General features: G+C 42.5%; 2 protein-coding genes across 2 annotated transcripts; both read right to left on the reverse strand.

Moving 5' to 3' along the window:
• Positions 1-1,658: 1,658 nt before the first annotated feature.
• Positions 1,659-9,090, reverse strand: LOC311246114 (uncharacterized protein; the record flags this gene model as incomplete). The annotated part of the gene is made up of 3 exons (XM_084336196.1): positions 1,659-3,288; positions 3,485-3,655; positions 8,916-9,090. 3 exons carry the CDS (start codon positions 9,088-9,090, stop codon positions 2,207-2,209), a joined length of 1,428 nt encoding a protein of 475 aa, XP_084192322.1. The 3' UTR covers positions 1,659-2,206.
• Positions 9,091-15,956: 6,866 nt separating this feature from the next.
• Positions 15,957-21,849, reverse strand: LOC311245775 (triosephosphate isomerase B). The gene is made up of 7 exons (XM_084335756.1): positions 21,651-21,849; positions 18,927-19,050; positions 18,412-18,496; positions 17,984-18,116; positions 17,556-17,641; positions 17,373-17,460; positions 15,957-16,663 (listed from the first exon to the last, which is right to left on the reverse strand). The coding sequence occupies exons 1-7, from the start codon at positions 21,757-21,759 to the stop codon at positions 16,545-16,547; spliced, it is 744 nt and encodes a 247-aa protein (XP_084191882.1). The 5' UTR covers positions 21,760-21,849; the 3' UTR covers positions 15,957-16,544.
• Positions 21,850-22,417: the final 568 nt, after the last annotated feature.

Here is a 22,417-nt window from a genome sequence, read left to right on the forward strand (position 1 = left end):
GCCACCGTCTGCTTTACTTCTCTGTGCGGTGGATCTTTTTATGCGAGGTGGTTTGTTATTCCAAATAAATTTGTATGTGGAGGTTTGTAATCTTTTCCAGTAGCCCTCTGGAGGAGGTAACGGAAGCATTGAGCTGAAGAAATTGATTCTTGGTAATACATCCATCTTAACTATTGATACCCTTGCCTGTACTGAGTTTTTAAGTTTTGCCCACCTGTCCAGGTCGTCCTTGATTTTGTTCTGTATTTTTGTGTAATTGTGCTTCACCGTTTGTCTTATGGTGGGGAATATTTCCACTCCCAAGCATCTGAAATGTTTTACCATCGGTATCGCACCTGGGAGGGTTATATCTTTTTTTGCAGGGGTGTTAAGTGGAAGGAAAGCCGACTTCGGCCAATTTATCTTAAATCCCGATAAATCACCAAAGTTCTCAATCAACTTGAGCAGATGAGGCAATGTGGTGTTGGGGTTTTGCATGAACAATATTACGTCGTCCGCATATAAACTAATTTTTTGTTGTGTGCCCTTGATTACGATTGGTTCTATGGATTGGGATTGTCTTATATATTGTGCTAAAGGCTCTAATGATAAATTGAATAGTCCGGGACTAAGAGGGCAGCCCTGTCTGGCAGAGCGTGATACCGGAAAGATTTTGGAGATGATTGTGCCTGTTGTAATCATGGCCGATGGGTCCTTGTATAGTACTTTAATCATATCAATGAAACCTTTTCCTAACCCCATCCTTTCCAATACTGCCCATAGAAACGACCATTCCAACCTGTCAAATGCTTTCATAGCATCCAGGGATAGTATCGCCTTAGGTGTGATGTCCTCTTTGTCTGTATCTAGTACGTGCAGTATTCGCCTTATGTTATCATTGATCAGGCGACCTTTTATGAAGCCTGTTTGGTCCGTATGAACTAAAGACGTCATATGCTTTTGCAATCTGATGGCTAATATCTTAGAGTACAGTTTGACATCGGTTCCGAGGAGGCTTAAAGGACGGTAACTACCGCATTCAGTGGGGTCTTTGTCTTTTTTGTGAAGAACTGAAATGAGTGCGGTATTTTGGTGTTCGATGAAGCTTCCCTCTTTGACTGAGTATAAGATCATATTTAGTAATAAGGGTCCAAATATGTCCCAGCAAGAAATGTACATTTCTGATGGGATACCGTCAATTCCCGGAGCTTTGCCGTTTTTCATTCCGGATATGGCCTTCTTGAGTTCTTCTAATGTGATCGGTACTTCTAACCGTTTAGCGTCTTCATCTGTAAGTTTAGGGAGAGTAATTTGATTAAGATATGTGTCTAATTTGTCTTGATCAAAGGTCGTTTCTGAGTTATATAAATCGGAGTAGAATTCTTTGAATGTATCGTTTATTATTTTGGGTTCTGTTACTAGAGCTTGTTGTTTAGAAACTCCTTTTTTTTGTATTTTTTTTTTTTATTATTTTTTAAACAAACACATAAACAAACATGACAACACACGATAAGATATACAAGCATTAGTTGACAGTGCACATCCAATGAAATCACTTTTTAGTTAATTGTCATATATAGGATATACCCTTAATACCTGTTATCTAAAAACCTACACACATATGCTCCAGCTCGTACCCCCCCCTCCCGGACCCCCCATTGGATAATCCATCCATTTTCCCTCGCTCCTAACCATCATAGAAACTCCTGAAAGGATTTTGATTGGTCAATTGGTCAAATCGGCATGTACCTGACAGAAAAATTTATGTGCAACACCAATTATAGTACAACCAAGATAAGAAAACACGTATCCTCTGTGGCAAACTCTGGTATAGAGCTGTGAGTGAGTACTACTTGTCAACGTTCACACTTTATTAACCTGTGACTCAGGAAGAGGGCAGGCCATTGTTTTCTAAAGTCGCCAATCTGCGAAATGGATATCACGCTCTCTCTTGTCGTCGCAATGCAAACGTCTCATCCATGTTGTGATTTATCAGTGCCATGTTTATCTTCTCTTTACTCGCCTCTTCGATCAACACTGTCCTTTTGTCCGTGAGACTGTGCATCTTCACCAGGTGGGAACCTCTCCTCTCCGTGTCCGTCTGATGTTGCAGTGCTGTTCCTCTCCGTGTCCGTTTGATGTTGCAGTGCTGTTCCTCTCCGTGTCCGTTTGATGTTGCAGTGAGCTGCTTGGTCGTCCGTCCCCTGCTTTCTTCATTTCCCCCCGTTTATATAGTGACCTCTTGCAATCCAACTCTTCGTAGCTTCGCCCTGTAGTTGCCCATCTTGAACTTCAAACTATGCTTCCAGCTTTGATAGCCCATCCTTGGCCCCGGGTCTCTCAGACAAGGGTGTGTTTTCACAAGTGCTTCAGCTGCCTTGGAGATCTCCTTGTCATTTGGATATGCCGTGTACTTGTAGATTTCCTGTGCCATTGTTGTCAGAATGTACATCTTGTGCTCTCTCCGCAGAATCAGTGTTTTTCCATTTCTAGTCAATTCTGAGTTGCCCTTTTGTAGCGCAAGCTCGACTGCAAACGAAAACACGGGGCTGACAAACACATCGGGCCATTTGCTTTGCTGCTGTGGTGGGTGGACTTCTGTTGGATGAGGGTCCGATGTTCCATTTGCAAATTCCTGCACTCCATCCCTTCTTAACTTGGCCCTGTAGTTACCCATCTTGAACTTCAGTCTCTGCTTCCAGCTCTGATAACCCGTGTCTGACCCTGGGTCTCTCAGACAAGGGTGTCTCTTCACCAGTGCCTTGGCTGTCTCCGAGATCTCTGCATCATTTGGATACGGGTTATACGTGCAGATTTTGTTGGCCATTGTGTTCAGAATGTCCATCTTAATCTCCTTGTTCACCGTCAGTGATTTTCCACTTGTCATGAATTCAGAGTTGCCCTTTTCAAGAGCAAGCTCGACTGTGTATGAAAAGGTTGGAATGGCGAACACGTCTGGCCACTCTCCTTGGCACTGCTGGACGTCTGGTCGGACATCCATTTCAAGTATGTTCAGGTAAGTATGTCCATTGGGCTTGGGGTTGGATCCCAGTGTTTTAACTATTTTAACCAACACCCCTGGAGGGAGGTCTTCCACAGTCTGTAAATTGACGTACTCAGAGTCAAAATCGGGGTCTTCATATTGAAGCACAAAGTCAAAGTTCAAGTGCAGTCTGTCTCTCAGCATTGCTATGAGCTCATCGATTGTGTCTGGCCGACAGGGCAAGGACATCTCCTGTATGCTACCATGTAGCATGACTCTCAATGGGAAAGTAAGGTCACCAGACCCCTCGTCAGGATATGACAAGCCTGTTGAAAAAACAGGAGCTGTCAGTGTTTAGCGATAGGTCCCCATTATTTACATGATAGCTCATGACAGCTAGCATAGGGCATACAAATGGATGGTTATCCAATCAGCTTTACAGATAAATGTACGATATAGTGTAATAGTGTATTATTTTGTAAAACAAACAAAACTAATATAATACTTATCATGATCACATACATGAGGATATTATGAACTCTTTGTCATCAGGATACAATTTGTGAAATTGCTCTTCCTGGAAGTTGGTCCATGCATCCTCTTCTTTGATATGGCTTGGTCTTGGGTACTCCTGAGGGCTGGAGCATGTGGGTAAGGCTGCCTCCTCAACAGCAACAGTAACCTGAAGTGAATCTGGAGAACAAGAAAGCATAAACCTAGCTCCCGTCAAAACAAGGGAAAATTGTATTGCGTGAAGATTGCATCTATCGAGGACTGGGTGTGTTAGTCAGCAAGCTAAAAAACATATATATATATTATATATATATATCCACATCTGTCTGAATATACCTGCATATAATCCTTTTACATACCGTATATACCATACTATATCTATATCTGTAATTATATCCCTATCTACTCTTACTAATTATACTGCTGACCAGTATGACTTACCGGTACTAGTAGTGTTTTTACGTGTATCACTGTGCACAATACTATAACACATTATTAAGGCTGAGACGATATGCCATTTGGAAGAGTCGATAAATCGGGTCAAAATTATCGATAAATATCGTTTTTTTTTATTAGTATATATATATATTTAAACAACAAATGTATGTTTATTTTGCAGCAATTCTTTGTTGTTGCTGCCATCTTTAGTGTTACAGATTTACCCATTCAAAACTACCACAGTGATCCTTCTCATGTTACAGTCTGGTCTCTGGATGTGATGGAGGAGTGCGCTGCTTATTGCATGTTACAGTCTGGTCTCTGGATGTGATGCAGGAGTGCACTGCATATTGAATGTTACAGTCTGGTCTCTGGATGTGATGGAGGAGTGCACTGCTTATTGAATGTTACAGTCTGGTCTCTGGATGTGATGGAGGAGTGCACTGCTTATTGAATGTTACAGTCTGGTCTCTGGATGTGATGGAGGAGTGCGCTGCTTATTGAATGTTACAGTCTGGTCTCTGGATGTGATGCAGGAGTGCACTGCATATTGAATGTTACAGTCTGGTCTCTGGATGTGATGGAGGAGTGCACTGCATATTGAATGCACAGTGCAGAGTTGCAATTCAACTGAATTTACATGAAATGGGGATGTTTTAACTAAAACATGCCACAAGACCTAGTATTTTAGTATAGTATAAAGTATAAAAAGAATAATAATAATTACATATGCAAATATATCGATATGTGACGCCACTTATCGATATCACGCAGTTATCGATAAGTGGTCTCAGCCTTATACATCATTACTCAGTAGTACTCATTTATATATACTCCAGTTTAATCACTTGTACCCTACATTGTATATTGATGCACTTTACTGCTATATTTGCACTCTGGTCAAAACTAACTTATTTTCGTTGTACTGTACTTGTGCTGTATAATGACAATAAATCTGAATCTAATCTAATGTTACCTGCTAAAAAATAAATACATTGAGTGTGCACAGTTAAAATTGTTTTAAAGATGTTGAGTTAGAGTGAAAAGAAAGAAGTTTTGACTAAAGTAACAACCACCAAACGCACATAGCACACACATCCACACGCACACACTCACTTTAAACAAACACACTGTAGCACCCACTCCACACACTTTATAGCACACACCCACTTTAAACAAACACACTGTAGCACCCACTCCCCACACTTTATATTTATTGATGAAGGATTGCACTACAACTCGTACACCTTACTGTAAATTGTACCTAAAATTGTACCTCATCCCATTTCTGCTTTGCACTAGATAGTACTGTACATTAGTACACTGCATAGTATTGTATATTATATGGTAACTCAGAACATTGTACATATGTCTATACCGAACACTGTGACCTCATTTTTCTTCTTCTAAATTACATGCTATATTATGTTATTTGATACTATCTTGTCTAGCACAGTCTCTGGAGCGTAACAGTAAGAAGCATTTTGTATGAAGGTATTCTGTACTTCTGTATGACAACTATTAAAGAACTTGAACTTGACCCGTGTGTCCATTTGGGGAACTTCAACCAACTATGAAACCACCAAATGGAAAGTGCTGTTCCGCAGCTAACAGAACGATGGTCTTGATGCTGTGTAGACCTTGATTTGAAGTAGAAATGGTCTGTTAAAAATATAGCAAAGAAATGGGATCCAGAAAAGATAGGGATGGGGTCAGCAACCTTTACTATCAAAAGAGCCACTTTTCCCCCGTCCCACAAAATAAAATGCTCAGGGAGCCGCACAACCTATTTACCCTTAAAATGAAGATAACACAGTGTATAACGTTTTATATATCCCCAAGCATACCCCACATTTAGCATAAAACGGCTGACAATTGCATACCCAAAGTAATTTGCGATTTATTATACTTTATACTTATAGCACACATGTTTGTTGCATTAATGGAATTATAAAGCAACAAAAAGAAAAATGTTGACTTTTTATTGCTGTTTTTACCTGTTATAACAAAGGAAAACCTCAAACTCGTATGAAGAGGAGAAAAAATACTGGCTGTGTGTGTAGACCTATTTTTTAATAAAACACAGAAGAGGAGACAAAACACTGGTGTCTGTAGACCGACTTTGAAATAAAACCCTGAACTATTCAGGTATATTTGAGTCCTTCCATTATTTGTGGAACATTTATAAAATAAAAAGTAGTCCACTTTGAAAAAATACTATATGTGTAGACCTACTTTGAAATAAAAGACAGAAAAGGAGAAAAAACACTGGCTTGTAGGCCTACTTTGAAATAAAACCCTGAACTATGCAGCTCTATTTGAGTCCTTCCCTTATTTGTGGAAAATCTATAAAATAAAAAGTAAATTTTTCGTTGTTCGCAAATTTCGCACCACATATCAGGCATACAGGTAAGCCTGCATCGTTAGTCGTGAAAGCAAATTAATCTGTCCACGCTGAATTAAACCCTCTATTTTCCTCAGACTTTCCTTTTTTTGGATTTATCCATGGTTAGCTTACTGGGGGTCGGAAACTCAAGATTAGCCACTTGCAGACGGCAGGGAGAGGCGCCATCAGGGTTCCCCATTTTCAATTCATAGTGATAGGGGGGGGGGGGGGACGGGACGGGACAAAGGATGAAATAGAATCCGTATCCATTCAAGATCAAATGAATCAAAATCCAATCCAATTTTGCTTTCATGATGCATCACCACTACTAGCATAGAACAGCCTTCCTCATTCAAACCAACCTGACTTTAGAAGCTTCAGCTGCAACCGCAGACGATTGATTTCGATATCTTTCGAACGGGAAATGTCTTCCTTGTATTCGGCTATTGTTTTTTCAACCGCTCCTAATATCTCCTTGGCCGCTGCCGTCAGTCTCTCGTTGAGAAACACTTTCAATGACTCCATTTTAGAAATTTTTCTGGAGAAAATTAATAGCTTTCTTTGAGCCACGCTTAGTGATTTATTCTTGCGACTCCAGTAGACGACGTCTACGCCACACGCTTTGCTTGTAAACACGGACGCCTATAGCTTATTCCCAGCGGAAGAGTGCTGCCGAGTGCTTCCGCGTTTTCCCTGATTGGCTGCGACACGCCCCCGCGGCAGCCGCAGAGCGGAGCGGCAGAGCTTGCGGCATTATGTAGCCGTAATCCCCAATGTTTTTCATTTGACGCTTAGCTCAACTGCCAGCTCAACTGGCAGTACTGCCTGGTCCGTTGGTGACAAGTTCAAATCCCTTCAATTTTTATTTTTTTTTAACATGCATTCTTTCGCCGGTTAAGTTTAGGCATGTTAACTTTAAGCATTGTTTCGGAGTCTCAAGGCGAGCACAGAAAGACTCAGAAGTAGCTTCTATCCCCAGGCCATCAGGCTGCTAAACGAACAATGAATGAACACTACACAACAACAACAACCACCAAACACACATAGCACACACATCCACACGCACACACTCACTTTAAACAAACACACTGTAGCACCCACTACACACACTTTATAGCACACACCCACTTTAAACAAACACACTGTAGCACCCACTCCCCACACTTTATATTTATGGATGAAGGATTGCACTACAACTCGTACACCTTACTGTAAATTGTACCTAAAATTGTACCTCATCCCATTTCTGCTTTGCACTAGATAGTACTGTACATTAGTACACTGCATAGTATTGTGTATTGTATATTATATGGTAACTCAGAACATTGTACATATGTCTATACCGAACAACTGTGACCTCATTTTCTTCTTCTAAATTCATGCTATATTATGTTATTATGTTATTTGATACTAGCTTGTCTAGCACAGTCTCTGGAGCGTAACAGTAAGAAGCATTTTGTATGAAAGTATTCTGTACTTCTGTATGACAACTATTAAAGAACTTGAACTTGAACTTGAGTTGGTTATGGTTAGAAGGGTTAAGTTTAGGCGCTGTTAAGGAGCTGGTTAAGGTTAGAGTTTGTCTTAGAGAATGGCAATAGACAGCCTATTTCCGCGCTGCAGCTCTCTCGCGCTGCCGTGGTCACATGGGCGTCATGGCCAATCAGAGAAAATGCGGAAGCACGCAACGCACTCTTCCGCTGGGAATAAGCTACACGCGGCGCGGGGTGTGACGTACTGTATATTTTAGTTGATGAAATATGTTTGTTGACTAAATATTTTAGTTGATGAAATCTTTTTTCATTTCAGTGTCACAGTATGACATCGATCTCCAAAATAAGAGAAAAGAAAAGTTTTATTTTTTGGGCCAGGGAGCCGCAGCTGATTGGCTAAAGAGCTGCAGGTTGCCGACCCACTCATCCAACTGAGTAAATCAAGCTAATTTTAATCATTTATTTTTTAGCACCTCTTTCTTGCCTTGTATTGAGCACAGTGTTTTTGGTGGGTGATTGATTGATTGATTGAAAATGTTATTAACAGATTGCAGAATGGGTACAATACAGTACGGCTCAATACACACAATTATTAAGGGGATGCAGACCAGAGAAAGACTTTCGTCTTGTTTACATCAGGGTCCCCCATTTTCAATTCATCAGGAAAGCAACACGCCTGGCTACCCCACACCCAAGAGTAAACCACTTTTACAAACTGGGCATTACATTATTAGGGTGAGCAGTGGTCCAGGCTCTAAACAGCACAGCTAATTGATTAAACAAGGCTCATTCATTTATTGTGTTCCCATTGTAACATCATCGAGGGGAAGCAATACTGAACAGCTTGTTTAGACGTGTTAATCTGAAGACTTCAAACCCTGGCCAAACGTCAAGGAGTACATTATGTACATTATTTCAGACTGACAAATTCATACAAATAAATTTTCCGTAAAATGTCCCCTTTAACCATGAAGCTATGAATATAGATTGGTGGTTGTCCTAAAATGAATGAATATAATATAACTATATGAGTGTGAAGTGAAATCTGAAGCATATGTTTTATATTGTCACGACTCACGACACGATGTATTGGTTATTCATTTTAAAAGTATAATAATGTTACCTGCTCTTTTAGGTAGCTCAGTCAATTTCTTTCGAAGATAGGCATTCTCCTCTTTTGAACGAGAAATGTCTACCTGGTATGCCGTTATCGTTTTTTCAACTTCCCAAAATATCTCCTCGGCTGCAGCCATCAAGCGTTTATTTAGAAACGCTTTGAATAATTCTATTTTTGACATTTTTGCGTTGGGGGGTAATAATCTGTAAAGACTGTAGCGTATGCACACTAATGTCTGATGCATGAGAGACTGGATGTTTAACATTTGTACCACTACTGCCACCTTCTGGGGTGGAGTGGAATCATCTCCCTCCTTGGTTGCTGCCATAGATATCTATAGTACTACTATATATATCTATGGTTGCTGCACCCACTGATCTGCACCAGCAGTCAATTAGTAGGCTAAATGCTAAATGAATATCCAAATATATAATGAATATAAGGAAAATCAAAGTGATGCTTCGATGAATATTATTATTCACACATTTATTTATGATATATTTACAATGGTCTGAGTTTATAAAAGCATATGTAATGAATAATACAATCTAGCTATGTATATCAGGGAAGACAGTACACTACTTTTCTACACAAGGTTTAATGATGGCTACATAGGATACATGCATTAATCAACATTTACATCAGGGTGAAAACACTCTTTGTTTGCACTTAACAAGTGTCTTCATTTTGAGTTTTGACTTAAAAAAAACCATAATGGATGACAGAACAACCACTGTCTAAATATGGCAGCCTACAGTAGTCATACAGGCATATTCTCCCTCTTATGAACGCTTCGCATGTGCCTTCCAAGGGACTCCATCCATTTGAAGGATTTGCCACAATAATTGCATATGAATTGTTTCCCCTCTGTGTGAATTGTCTGGTGTCTATTCAATGCGCTAGTCGTGATGAAAGTCTTCCTACATATGTCACATCTGTAGGGCCTCTCTCCCGTATGAGTCCTAATGTGCGCCGCGAGGTGAGAGCAATTGCTGAAACGTTTTTCACAAACAGAACAGCAATATGGCTTTTCTCTGTTCTCTTCGCCGTTGTTTTGGTATGGTTGAAAAGGCAGTGGCGAGTCTTGCAGGTTGCTTTTCATACTGGAAGGGGATGAGATGAATTCTTTGATGTCGGACTCCAGCTCGTCGAGCTGCTCCTCCTCGTGCCCCATCCAGAACTCCCTCTGTGACTTCTGCTGCTCCCTCTTCACTTGCGAGGGTTCTGGCTGCTGCTGCTCCATGCTGCCGTCTCCATCCTGCTCGCAGTGCTGCTCGTCAGGGGGGGGCTCTGGTGCTGCTGCAGGGCCAGGGGGGACTGATTGATGGTGGTGGTGGTGGTGATGGGTGGGCTGCTGCTGCTGTGCTTGCTGGACTCCGGGACATCTCTCTGACCGAGGGACTAGGATGAATGAATGAAAACTTTATTTAACAGATTGCAGAATGAGTACAATACAGTACGACTCAATACACACAATTGTTAAGGGGATGTTTACATCAGGGTTCCCCATTTTCAATTCATAGTGATAGGGGGGAGGGGGGGGGGGGGGACAAAGGATGAAATAGAATCCGTATCCATTCAAGATCAAATGAATCAAAATACAATCCAATTTTGCTTTCATGATGCATCACCACTACTAGCATAGAACAGCCTTCCTCATTCAAACCAACCTGACTTTAGAAGCTTCAGCTGCAACCGCAGACGATTGATTTCGATATCTTTCGAACGGGAAATGTCTTCCTTGTATTCGGCTATTGTTTTTTCAACCGCTCCTAATATCTCCTCGGCCGCTGCCGTCAGTCTCTCGTTGAGAAACACTTTCAATGACTCCATTTTAGACATTTTTCTGGAGAAAATTAATAGCTTTCTTTGAGCCACGCTTAGTGATTTATTCTTGCGACTCCAGTAGAAGACGTCTACACAGACGGACGTCACGCTTCGCTTGTAAACACGGACATGAGATGTTGCCACACGCACAGCGATGGAAGTGTTGCACTCTATCGCCGCCTGTTGGAACGGGGTGCAATAATGTAGCACTATTGTTTTGGGGGAGGGGTACAGTGAAAGGGGGAAATCAAGACAAATAGATTCAAAAGCTAAATTGAATAGGTTACTAGTACTACTCATCATACGAATGATGATCAAATATTAATAGTAATATATTTCTCTTCACATAAGGTATTCGGAGTATAGTTATTAATGCACAAGTAGGTCGTCACTCAGCATAGTATATCATTATGGATAGACACTGTCATATTTTCCTTTACTAATTTCTCCAGATTCGGATGCCTCTTTAAAGTGCAATCTACTGAAGGCTGAACTGCAGATTCATTCAGAAGCACAACTTTGCCTCTGCCCACATCTCCAAAATGAAGTTTTGACCTCCACCCAAACTGAACTGCGCAACAACACCTACATGACCCTGGCTAAGGATCAGCTGGAGAGAGACTACATTAGTATCCAAACATGAATTACAGTGGGAACAAATAGAACAGACCGCTAGAGGCTCTCAACAAATACATGATGTCCAATAACCAATTACAAAGACACAATGTAACCTTGACATTAGGCCTATCTGAAAAACTACTTGAGAGCGATTGCTTTGATTGATTGATTGATTGATTGATTGATTGATTGATTGATTGATTGATTGATTGATTGATTGCAAACTTTATTAACATATTGCATAATGGATACAGTACAGACTGTACAGTACAGCTCAATACAATCTGGTTCAAAGTACAGCTCAATACACACAATTGTTAAGGGGATGCACGATGCAGACCAGAGAAAGACTTTCGTCTTGTTTACATCAGGATCCCCCATTTTCAATTCATCATAACATATATGACATACACAACATACAGATAGACAGTAGCCTACTGCTACATCTATACATTTATGACATATCAGATTTGCAAATACAGTACTGTTTGTGATACAAAAAGAGTCTAAAAAAGAGAGTATATACATTTTTTTTGAACAAATGTTTTTTATTTACCCTTTTTTAACATAAAACTAGACACACAATACATTAACAGTAGAAATCCACAATAAATCACAGGACTATGACCGACATACTAATAACAATAATGACAGTCCAGTACTTAAATAAAAATAAATGTAGATTAAAAGATATACACCTATATTGTATATACATTTGACGTAGAAACTGTACATTGTCACTTTGCTAAACACTGCTAAAATGTCACTTTGGCTCAGCAACAGTTAGAGGAAGAACTTGAGTGTCTGAAAAGAGAATAATGCTATAAAACAGACTGAGTGTGGATTTTATAAGACTGTGTTTGTTTGTTTGTTTGTCTGTCTGTCTCTGGTTCAAAATGCTTTCCTTGAAAATCTACCATGTGTCCAGCTTCTATGTGTGTGTGTGTGTGCATATATGTCTGTGTGTCTCATGTTCTTATGAATGAATGTTTATTACTGAACACACACAGTGTGTGAGCCATGTCTAAAAGTAGTGTTACTTCTCCATGGAGAGGAGAAGCTGGAGCAGCGGCCATGCTGACTGTATCTGTGATCATCAGCTGTCTTAGAGGAACAGGTAAGATACCATATCTCAGTACCACTACCAAGACATTCTCAGAATCATAAACCCCTTCTTAGTCATATGATATTCTTAGGTGATATTGGCACAGAATCACAGCTACTGACAGGATTTCACAGTACAAAGTAGTGCATACAGTACGAGCACAATTGGACCAAGATGGACATATGATGGACAGTAGACTATACACATCACTCTATGTAAACATTCAATACTCTGCATAAATGAACAGCATTAAGATGTGTCTTGTGATCTGCCTGTATCAAATTAACAACACAGACTTATAATAGTTCAAGTTTCTTTATTAGTGTATGAACGACCAGCTAAACTGAAAGCAATGTGGAGTGCTGGGCGAGCCCAGCGTCTCCGCATTCGTGGCGAGTGCCTTGCCCAGTACGCCACGTTGCCGCCATAAGTACAGAATACTTTTATACAAAATGCTTCTTTCTGTTACGCTCCAGAGACTGCTAGACAAAAATAGATAAGTATAAAATAAAATAAGTATAGCAAGTAAAAAATAGAAGTCACGTACGTAGACACAAGTGTTCAGTATGTACATATGTACAATGTTCAATGCAGAGTAGAAGTAACTGAGTTACCATACAATATACTATACAATATACTATATAGTGCAAAGCAGAAATGGGATGAGGTACAATTTAGGTACAATTTACAGTAAGGTGTAATGAGGTATGGGTTGTAGTGCAAATTCTTTACCAATCAATATAAAGTGTGTTTAGGTGTTCTAAAGTGTGTAAAGTGGGTGCTGCAGTGAGTTGTTTGTTTAAAGTGAGTGTGTGCGTGTGGATGTGTGTGCTGTGAGTGCATTTGATGGTTGTTACATAGTGTTATTGTTCGTTGAGCATCCTGATGGCCTAGGGATATAAGCTTCTTCTGAGTCTTTCTGTGCTTGCCATGAGACTCCGGTATCGCTTGCCTGACCGCAGCAGTTCAAAGAGGCAGTTGTTTGGGTTGCTGGAGTCTTTGATAATTCTCTTAGCCTTACCCATGCACCGCTTGTTGTAAATGTCTTGGAGAGTGGGAAGCCCCCCTCCAATTGTGCGTTCGGCTGAACGGGCCACTCTCTGTAGTCTGCTACGGTCTTGTGCGGTGCTATTCCCAAACCAGGAGGTGATATTGCCAGTCAGGATGCTCTCTATTGTGCATGAGTAGAAGTTCTTAAGGATCTTCTGACTGACTTGGAACTTCCTTAGGTGCCTGAGGAAATAGAGGCATTGCCGTGCCTTCTTCACAACACTGTCAATGTGTGTGGTCCATGTCAAGTCCTCGGATATGTGGACTCCGAGGTACTTGAAACTGAAACTCTCTCAACCGGTGCCCCGTCGATGCTGAGGGGGCTGTATTCCCTGATCCCTGACCTCCTGAAGTCCACAATCATCTCTTTTATTTAGCTGACGTTCAGGGAGAGGCAGTTCTCCTGACACCACTGTGACAGGTTCTCTACCTCTTCCAGGTAGGCCCTCTCGTCGTTGGCAGAGATCTGGCCCACCACTACTGTGTCATCAGCAAATTTGATGATTGTGTTGTTGTTCCGCTGTGCCACACAGTCATGTGTGTACACAGGGAGTAGAGGAGGGGACTCAGAACACAGCCCTGGGGGGCCCCTATGTTGAGCGTGATGGATGAGGAGGTGCAGTTGCCTGCTCTTACCACCTGGGGTCTACCCGTCAGGAAGTCCAAGACCCACTGGCAGAGGTCATAGTTCAAGCCCAGGTCCCTGAGCTTGGCTATGAGTTTGGAGGGGACTATGGTATTGAATGCTGAGCTGTAGTCGATGAACAGCATTCTCACATAGTTCCCCTGCCTCTTGTCCAGGTGTGATGCTGCTGTGTGCAGCACATGGGCTATGGCGTCTCCGTGGACCTGTTGGGGCGATATGCAAATTGCAGGGGATCCAGGTTGATGGGGAGGGAGGAACAGATGTAGCCCTTCACTAGCTTCTCAAAGCACTTCATGGCTATGGAGGTGAGAGCTACAGGGCGGTAGTCGTTGAGGCAAGCGGGCGTAGATTTTTTGGGTACCTACAGGGATGATGGTGGACTTCTTCAGACAGGTGGGGATGACAGCCTGTTCTAAGGACAGGTTAAATATGTCAGTGAATACCGGGGCCAGTTGGTCGGCACAGACTTTTAGGACGCGGCCAGGGATGCCGTCCGGTCCTGCTGCCTTCCTGATATTCACTTTCTTAAAGGTCCTCCTCACCTCATGTTCTGTTACCCTGAACACTGAGTCTCCATCAGCAGCGCCCCCCCCTCCATTGCAGTGGTTTGTAGGCTGGTGTTGTTATTCACAGCCTCAAACCTCGCATAGAAGGTATTGAGATCATTTGCTAAGGAGATGTCACTGTTCAGTTTGAGGGAGGTGCCTTTGTAATCTGTCATCGTTCTGAGGCCCTGCCACATACCTCTAGTCAGCCTGTTCAAAACTGAAGTTCAACTTTATCCCTGTAACGCCGTTTTGCCTCTATTACTGCTCTCCTGACGTTGTATCTCGCCACCTTGTGCGGAAGCACCACAGCCCAGCCGAGGTACTGGATCGGGACGATGGCTCAGGAGATGGGTGGTTCTGGGTCAATTGTTGCAAACGGTGTGTGAATGGATTGAATCCGTTCAGTGTTGTGCACATGGAACCGGAGTGTGCATCTACCCTCATTAGAGACAAAAACTGGACAGACAAACACCTGTAGCAGCAGGTTCAGATGGATCAGCGAGTCCAGCACTCATTATCACCATAGATTGTATGCAGACCTTCAGTCATATAGACCGTTTCATAAACAAAAACAATTCTAAATGGGCCTGTGTTCATTTCATGCTGCAGTGTTTGCCAATACGATAGCTGGCAGGAAAATACACTTGGGCCAAAGCCATTTCCCTAGGAACGGAATCCTTCTGAAAAGGCCTACAGGTATAATGAGAAGCTCTTCTCTCGCACACTCACATATTTCAAAGGTAATATTTAATTGATCTATATCTTTGACCAAAATATGCACATACTATTATCTTTGTTCACTGTGTTACATTAAATAGATGCTTAGTCTGATAAGACATTTAGTATATGAGAGCACATGTGGCTGCTGCACTTCTTAAGATCTGGCTGTGTGGCTTCAGCTCAGTGTCGGTGGGTAAATATAGCAGCGGAATGCTTCCGCTGGCATTGTCTCCAGAAGAGTTCACTACTGTAATGAGATCCTCCCTCACTCCACTCTAATGTCAAGGCAGTGCCAGGCAGCACACTTTACCGCAACGACCGGGCTTCGCTTCTCTGTAACCATACAATACGCTGTAGTCATTCACAATTATCAACACCAAAAATTATCTGTACAAGGGGATTGTGACGTGAATAGAACCATGGGGATATTATTAATTTTTTCATCATATTATCTCAGTTACCTCAGTCAATTTCATCCAAATACATAGTGATAATAGCTTCCGTCTGAACACAATGACAAAACAAGATGAAGCAACTCTCTAAACCGTTTATTACGTTTCCTTTATGGCCTTCCCCCCTTCTATCCATAGGCCATGACACAATATGATGAACATGTAATGGACACCCCTCTCTTCCTCAGAGGGGCAAATAAGAGAAGGGATCATGCGTTTCTACAGGGAGGGAGAAGCCACAGAACACTATAATAAACACAAAGAGACACCCATGTTAAAAAGACAAGTGAATCTCTGTTGACAAAGAGCTTTGACACTGTGTACACAAGTCAGCAAACTTTTCAAGTAAAGGCATGGATTGTTTGTCCTCCTCAAGGTGTTATTTTGCCAGGTGCAGTCCATTTAGCGTGTAGTTAGTATTTTGCACAGGCGACGTCTCTGTGGACCTACATGGCTTCAGTGCTGTACAGTGCATGCGTCAACCTGTCCTTTTTCTTCATACCAAAAAAAAAAGACACAGGGAATGACATCATCACAAATACTTTGAATAAAAAAAAAAGTGGGGGGGGTTCTAAGTGCTGAGATTAAGGGACGATGGGAGTCCGGATCGTCTGAACAGAGTCGGCTTCAGATCCGGACATGGTTTTTCGTAGATACTTCCAGATGTTCTTATTGCTTGGCATTGATGATGTCGACGAATTCTGGCTTGAGGGCAGCGCCGCCCACCAGGAAACCATCCACATCCTTCTGGGAGGCGAGCTCCTTGCAGGTGCCGCCAGTCACCGAACCTGAGACAAAAAAAAAACATTGGAATGTTTGAAGAAAGAGATTTGCTAAATGGAAAAAAGTGTCGATTGACCAGATATCTTCGATATCGATATCTAGAAAAAACGGTCAACAATCAAGATCAAGAGGTTTATTTGTCAGATACATACCAAGGCATACAGTGAAATGCGGGTGGTCATGCCCGCCTTGTGCAAGAATACAATAGTAAATAAAATAGACATGGTAAAGGTCCTGAGATAAAATGCAATACAATGTTAAGGTACGAATTAAAGGCACTGGGTCCCATGTACACTACTATACAATATACAGTTTTACTCCATGTCCCTATGTGATAGAATAAAAAAAAAATGCAGTGCATTTCCATAGCTGTGGATGAGTCCACTGACACCACTGAGAAGCCTATGTTCTGAAGAACCGTTCATGTTCTGAAATGTTATTGCTAAAGATTGGATCAGTTGTACTTTTTTTTTTTTAATACTTTAAACCCTTTTTTGTGGAATATTTGATGCAGCCCAGCCTCACCCAGACTCTACCTCCAGCGGCCCCCAGGTAAATATAGTTTGAGACCCCTGCTTTAAAGTGTCCTTTTCTTATGTGTTTAAAGTGACCTGTGGTGCGTTTGTGTATCAATCAATTTTGTGTGTCAATCAATGCAAATAGTAAAAGGTGATAAACAGTCTCTTTGCGCCTCTGAAAGTAATGATGACTGACCTCCATAGATGATCCTGACACTGTTGGCCACGGCCTCAGACACGTTGTCCTTCACCCACACCCTCAGTTTGTCGTGGACCTCCTGGGCCTGAGAGAACACACAGGAGATGGGGAGCGATAGTGAGAGACTGTCTGGGATCACCAACCCAGAGCTAGACGTTTTCAACCTTCTTCCATTCTCACCTGCTGCGGGGATGCGGTCTTGCCGGTGCCAATGGCCCACACAGGCTCGTAGGCGAGCACCACCTTGCTCCAGTCCTTCACGTTGTCTGGTAAAAAAAAAGAGGATTTAATGATCAGAGTTAACCCTTTCACTACCACACTACCAAATGGTTAACCCATTCACTGCGACAATACAGAAGGTTAACCCTTTCACTGCCACAATACAGAAACAAGGTAAACCTTCTGTAGTGTGGTAGTGAAAGGGAAGTAATACTTCCCTTCAGTACAACATTAGAAGAATTAGAAGCTACTCATCTTCTAACACGCTCACATTGGCATAAACACTCAACCTCAAGACACTCAATGGCCCTAGATTGTGTATTACAACAATTCAGTTTGAGTTCATTTCAACATGATTTCATGACAGGATCGTCAATAGAAGTCTGTACCTGCAATGACCTTGGTCTGAGCATAGACAACCTTCTCTGTGATGCCGGCCTCCCTCTCATCCAGCTTCTCACCGATACAGGCGATCACTCCAAGACCATTCTCCAGAGCATGCGCTGTCTTCTGACCGATGAGCTATCAGTGCACATAGAGTATAGTCATTATATACATACAGTCATCCAATCACATGTTGGTCTTAAGTGCATCCAGGAAGCGCATTGTGCTGCAGTCCATATTATCCATTCTATCACGAGCAAATCCGTTCTAATGAACTCAATTATGCCAGGAGGTTATGCTTAGGCAAATACTGTTTTGAGTAGAATGTACTGTATGCTACAAACAGTTTTACCAGTGCTCAATGTCACCAGTACCATGATGATTGTGCCACCACCAGATGGAGCAAGAATAAGATCAAAGTAAGTAGAATTACCTCGTCACTCTCCCCGAAGACGTGGCGCCTCTCAGAGTGACCCAGGATCACCCAGTGCACCCCACAGTCCTTGATCATCGCAGGGCTGAGAGACGGAAGAGATTCACATCAAATAAAACATACAGATATCCAGAAAATACAGTTTGTATGATGTGACATAAATCCATAATATGTGTATTTTATTGAACTACTCCATAATAGAGGCATTTCACAGAATGTTTAGTATGCCCATTTATCGTCCATGTTGGAAGGGGAAAAAACGGTTGCTATGTGCGAAACAACATTTGCTATATGGAAAATATATGATTATCTGTGTCGTATTACTTGATGTTCTAAACAAGTCAGGGTGCAACAGTAATATCATGGTCTTCCAATGTTTTACACACTCTCTATGGCACTACCAGGGCACAGATAATGAGGCATCCTCTTTCAAAAGTGGTTACAGGCAGCCATGTTGGAAGAAAGACAAACATTCCGCACAAGGCCTCTTGAACTTGAAAGGACACCGGCCGCACCTGATCTCCCCAGTGAAGGCACCCTTCGCACATTTGTAGCAGTTCTGTGCGGCCACTCCAATCTTGGCGTCCATCTTGGCCCTGGCGAAGTCCAGGTAGATAGCTGGGCAACCGCACACCACCTCTGTAAGCACAAGGGTCAAGAGTTCATAGAGCGGACTTTGAAAACCTTGAAAGGTCAACCTCCACGTTGTATTTTTGTTCAATAAACAATGTGGACTAGGCCAACAGTGGCTTTCATGAAGAAGGGAAAAAAAGTATTGAAATTGACCCAGTTTTAGCGTTTTTATCAAACATTTTGTCTGCCCAACACAATCACCACGCATGTGCATATTTTAATCAATGGTTCATACCGTGCGTGTGTAATCGAAATGATCGTCACAACAGGTGCAGGGCACCAGGGGGCTCACCAGGGGGCGCTGAGAGTCACACAGCTAGTGGCAGGCAGAGAGCCTTGCTACCATAGATATATGCTTGCTACTACTAGCCGAATGGAAATGTATCTGTTTCACCTCACTATTGCTCCGTGATTATAGCCATCCATCCATCTCTAAAGCGAACCACTATTTGTAAAAGCCACAACCACGTTACCATATTTGTAATAATGTAAATCATTGTGTCGTTGTACACATATTGTGTTTATAACGTTAGTAGATAACATAGCTTAGCTTGGTAGCTATTGTGCTAACAACATATCCCGACATCCGGCTCGCTGGCCGGCATGAACGGCCGACCCAAAATGGTTCTCTCCTCTCTAGTACACCCCGTCCCCACGGATGCCCTGCCGGGGGGCCCATGGACGCGACGGCGGCGGCAGCCGTAGGGTGCTCGAGCCCGTAAAGGCTAGTGTTAGACAATAGCTATGAGCTAACTATCGCCGTCGAGTCCACAAGCTCCTCTGCGGGGACGGGGGCACACAAAGAGGAGAGAACCACCCGCAGGGACGGCGGGCTATAGGCTAACGTCAGTGAGTGTAGTGGTCCCGAGTCGACTGTAGCAGGGACGGCGGAGATATAGGCTAACTGTGATGCACCCAGTGAGCCACCATTGATCTAGTACTATGACCCGGACGGACATAAGGCATACGTTTCCTGAAGTGACGTCACGGCCGTGCTAGGTGCTAGCGTCTGATAAGCTTTTAGATTCGGCTCATTAATATGCACCTGTTGTCCTGTTGTGACGTCGGCGTTTGATAAGCTTTTTTGATTCGCGCGTGGACCTTTTTAACTCTTTCAGAGTGGCATTTCCGGTGTCAAATGGAAAAAAATAATGAAATTATATACCAATGATGTAAACTACCCATAATTGATCAGTAGGGTTTAACCTGGAGGTTGGGCTTGAAGCTTTAATAACATTTTTTAAAGTATGTATATCCAATCACCAGGAAACACATACATTGTTCCCAAATATTCCCAGTTTACAACACAACATTTATGTACCTCTGGTGCCTGTGTGTATTAGGTTCCATTTGACACTGCAGTACCACACTCAAAAAAGACAAATCTTGTCACTATTCATAGGCTTACCATTTTATTTATGTGTTGAAACAATCACTGAATTTGCCCAAGTCAGCACTCTACAGTAACATCATACAGGACGTCAAGAGACTAACATTCACAAAGTAACTTGAGGTTAAGTGGATCTATATTAAACGCATTAAGTCACTCTGGCCTTCGGAAAGGTCAGAGACGGCATAAAGGTCTGAGTTCAACCTCCAAAAGGTCGCCTGCACGTTACATTCTGCAGGGGTCAGACAAGAGGTGGGAGACGTTCAGATGTTCAAGAAGGTCAGAGGTCAACACAAAAGCCAGAAATATCTTACAATAAAAACCGGCCTGGGGTGAAATATTTGAACTTTTACTCTAAATCTCGGAGAGAGAGATAGGCCAATTGGAAAAGCCTACTGCGAGTTTCGGGATAGTAGCAGGCGTACATTTCGAGCAGAGGAGGGGCGGTTCTTTGGAGAGCAATGTCCAAAGACAGAACGGGAACTAGTCTTCCTGCGTCAATTTCGAACGCAAATGTAGGCTCATTAGTTGTGAACAACCTAATTTGTAAGCGAAATTACATGTGCACAAAATCTGCGTTTGCAGGTTGTGAGGAAGGCGAAAATAAGCAGGCTCCTCTTTCGGCACGCAGTGTTCTCTTCCTACAGAATATCATGCAATGACATGCAAATGAATGGATTCACGCTGGGCCGCTTGAGTCGAGGTACAAGTTATAACAGGGTGGAGGGTGAGGACCGATCCATGGAATACAATACGATCAGAGATCAGTGGTCAGATCAGTGGTCAGCTCAGCTGCTATGACACAAGCAGCCAGGGCTACGTGCCGATTGAAACGCACGCCCACCGACAGAGCCGAGAATCATCCCTTTTCCAGAGGGTCCCTGTCCATTTAATTCTATTTGGGGGTCTTTGTAAATCGGATTTAGTGCTTAAGAAGAACAGAGCGCAGACTAAAAGCCAATCATATAAAAATGCAAGAAACATCATGAAATTAATTGGTATTCCAAATATATATATTTATTCAATGGATGAGCCATTTTGACACTTGTGCTGATGATGGGGAAATGATCCCTTCGCAGTATTTCCAATATTCTGTTGGATGCTTCTGGTGGGACAAACAAACCCGACCGCGTAGGAAGTGTAACGTTAACAGGATGCAAGAGGTAAAGGTCACGTTCTAGCAGCAGAACAAATTAATGGCAAACAAATCACGTACCGACATTGGGGTCGAGCTTGGCAGCGTTCATGAGGTCAATGAGTTCCCCAAGGCTCTTCTTGTCGCCATTCATCTTCCAGTTTCCACCGACGAAGAATTTCCTGCTCATGGTTGCGGTGGTTTGTTTGGCTTCACGGAGAACGGTGATGATCACACAAGGTGTTGCTGTCAGTGGTAGGGCGACGAGAAAGAGCGAGTTGCTGTATTTATTAACATGGAGCCCTTAGCCCCGCCTCCCAATGCCATCTATTGGTTTATTAACATGAAGCCCTTAGCCCCGCCTCCCAATTCCATCTATTGGTTGTATTTATTAACTTGGAGCCCTTAGCCCCGCCTCCCAATGCCATCTATTGGTTGTATTTATTAACATGGACCCTTAGCCCCGCCTCCCAATGCCATCTATTGGTTGTATTTATTAACATGGAGCCCTTAGCCCCGCCTCCCAATGCCATCTATTGGTTGGTGGCGACAAGCCCGCAAAGCCGTCAGAGGAAGTAGAAGCTAAATGTCATCTGACTTTAATGTCAACGTACGGATTTTTTAAAACCCAGCCCTTACATGACAGGGAAAAAAGCTCATGCGTTGTCTTCGTGAGATAACATGTGAATACAATCTATAACATTACGTAAAATATAGGCAAATGTGCAGTCTTTTCAGGTCGACCAGAGCCGTCTCTGGTCCAGACATACAACACATTCATGTCAAATGCCCAACCCCCAAAGTACAAGACCAAACCGCCACAACTAGACAGACATTAGTTGCGCATG

The sequence above is a fragment of the Notolepis coatsorum genome (assembly GCF_963971535.1).
Source record: "Notolepis coatsorum genome assembly, chromosome: 19".
In the NCBI taxonomy this organism is placed as follows: domain Eukaryota; kingdom Metazoa; phylum Chordata; class Actinopteri; order Aulopiformes; family Paralepididae; genus Notolepis; species Notolepis coatsorum.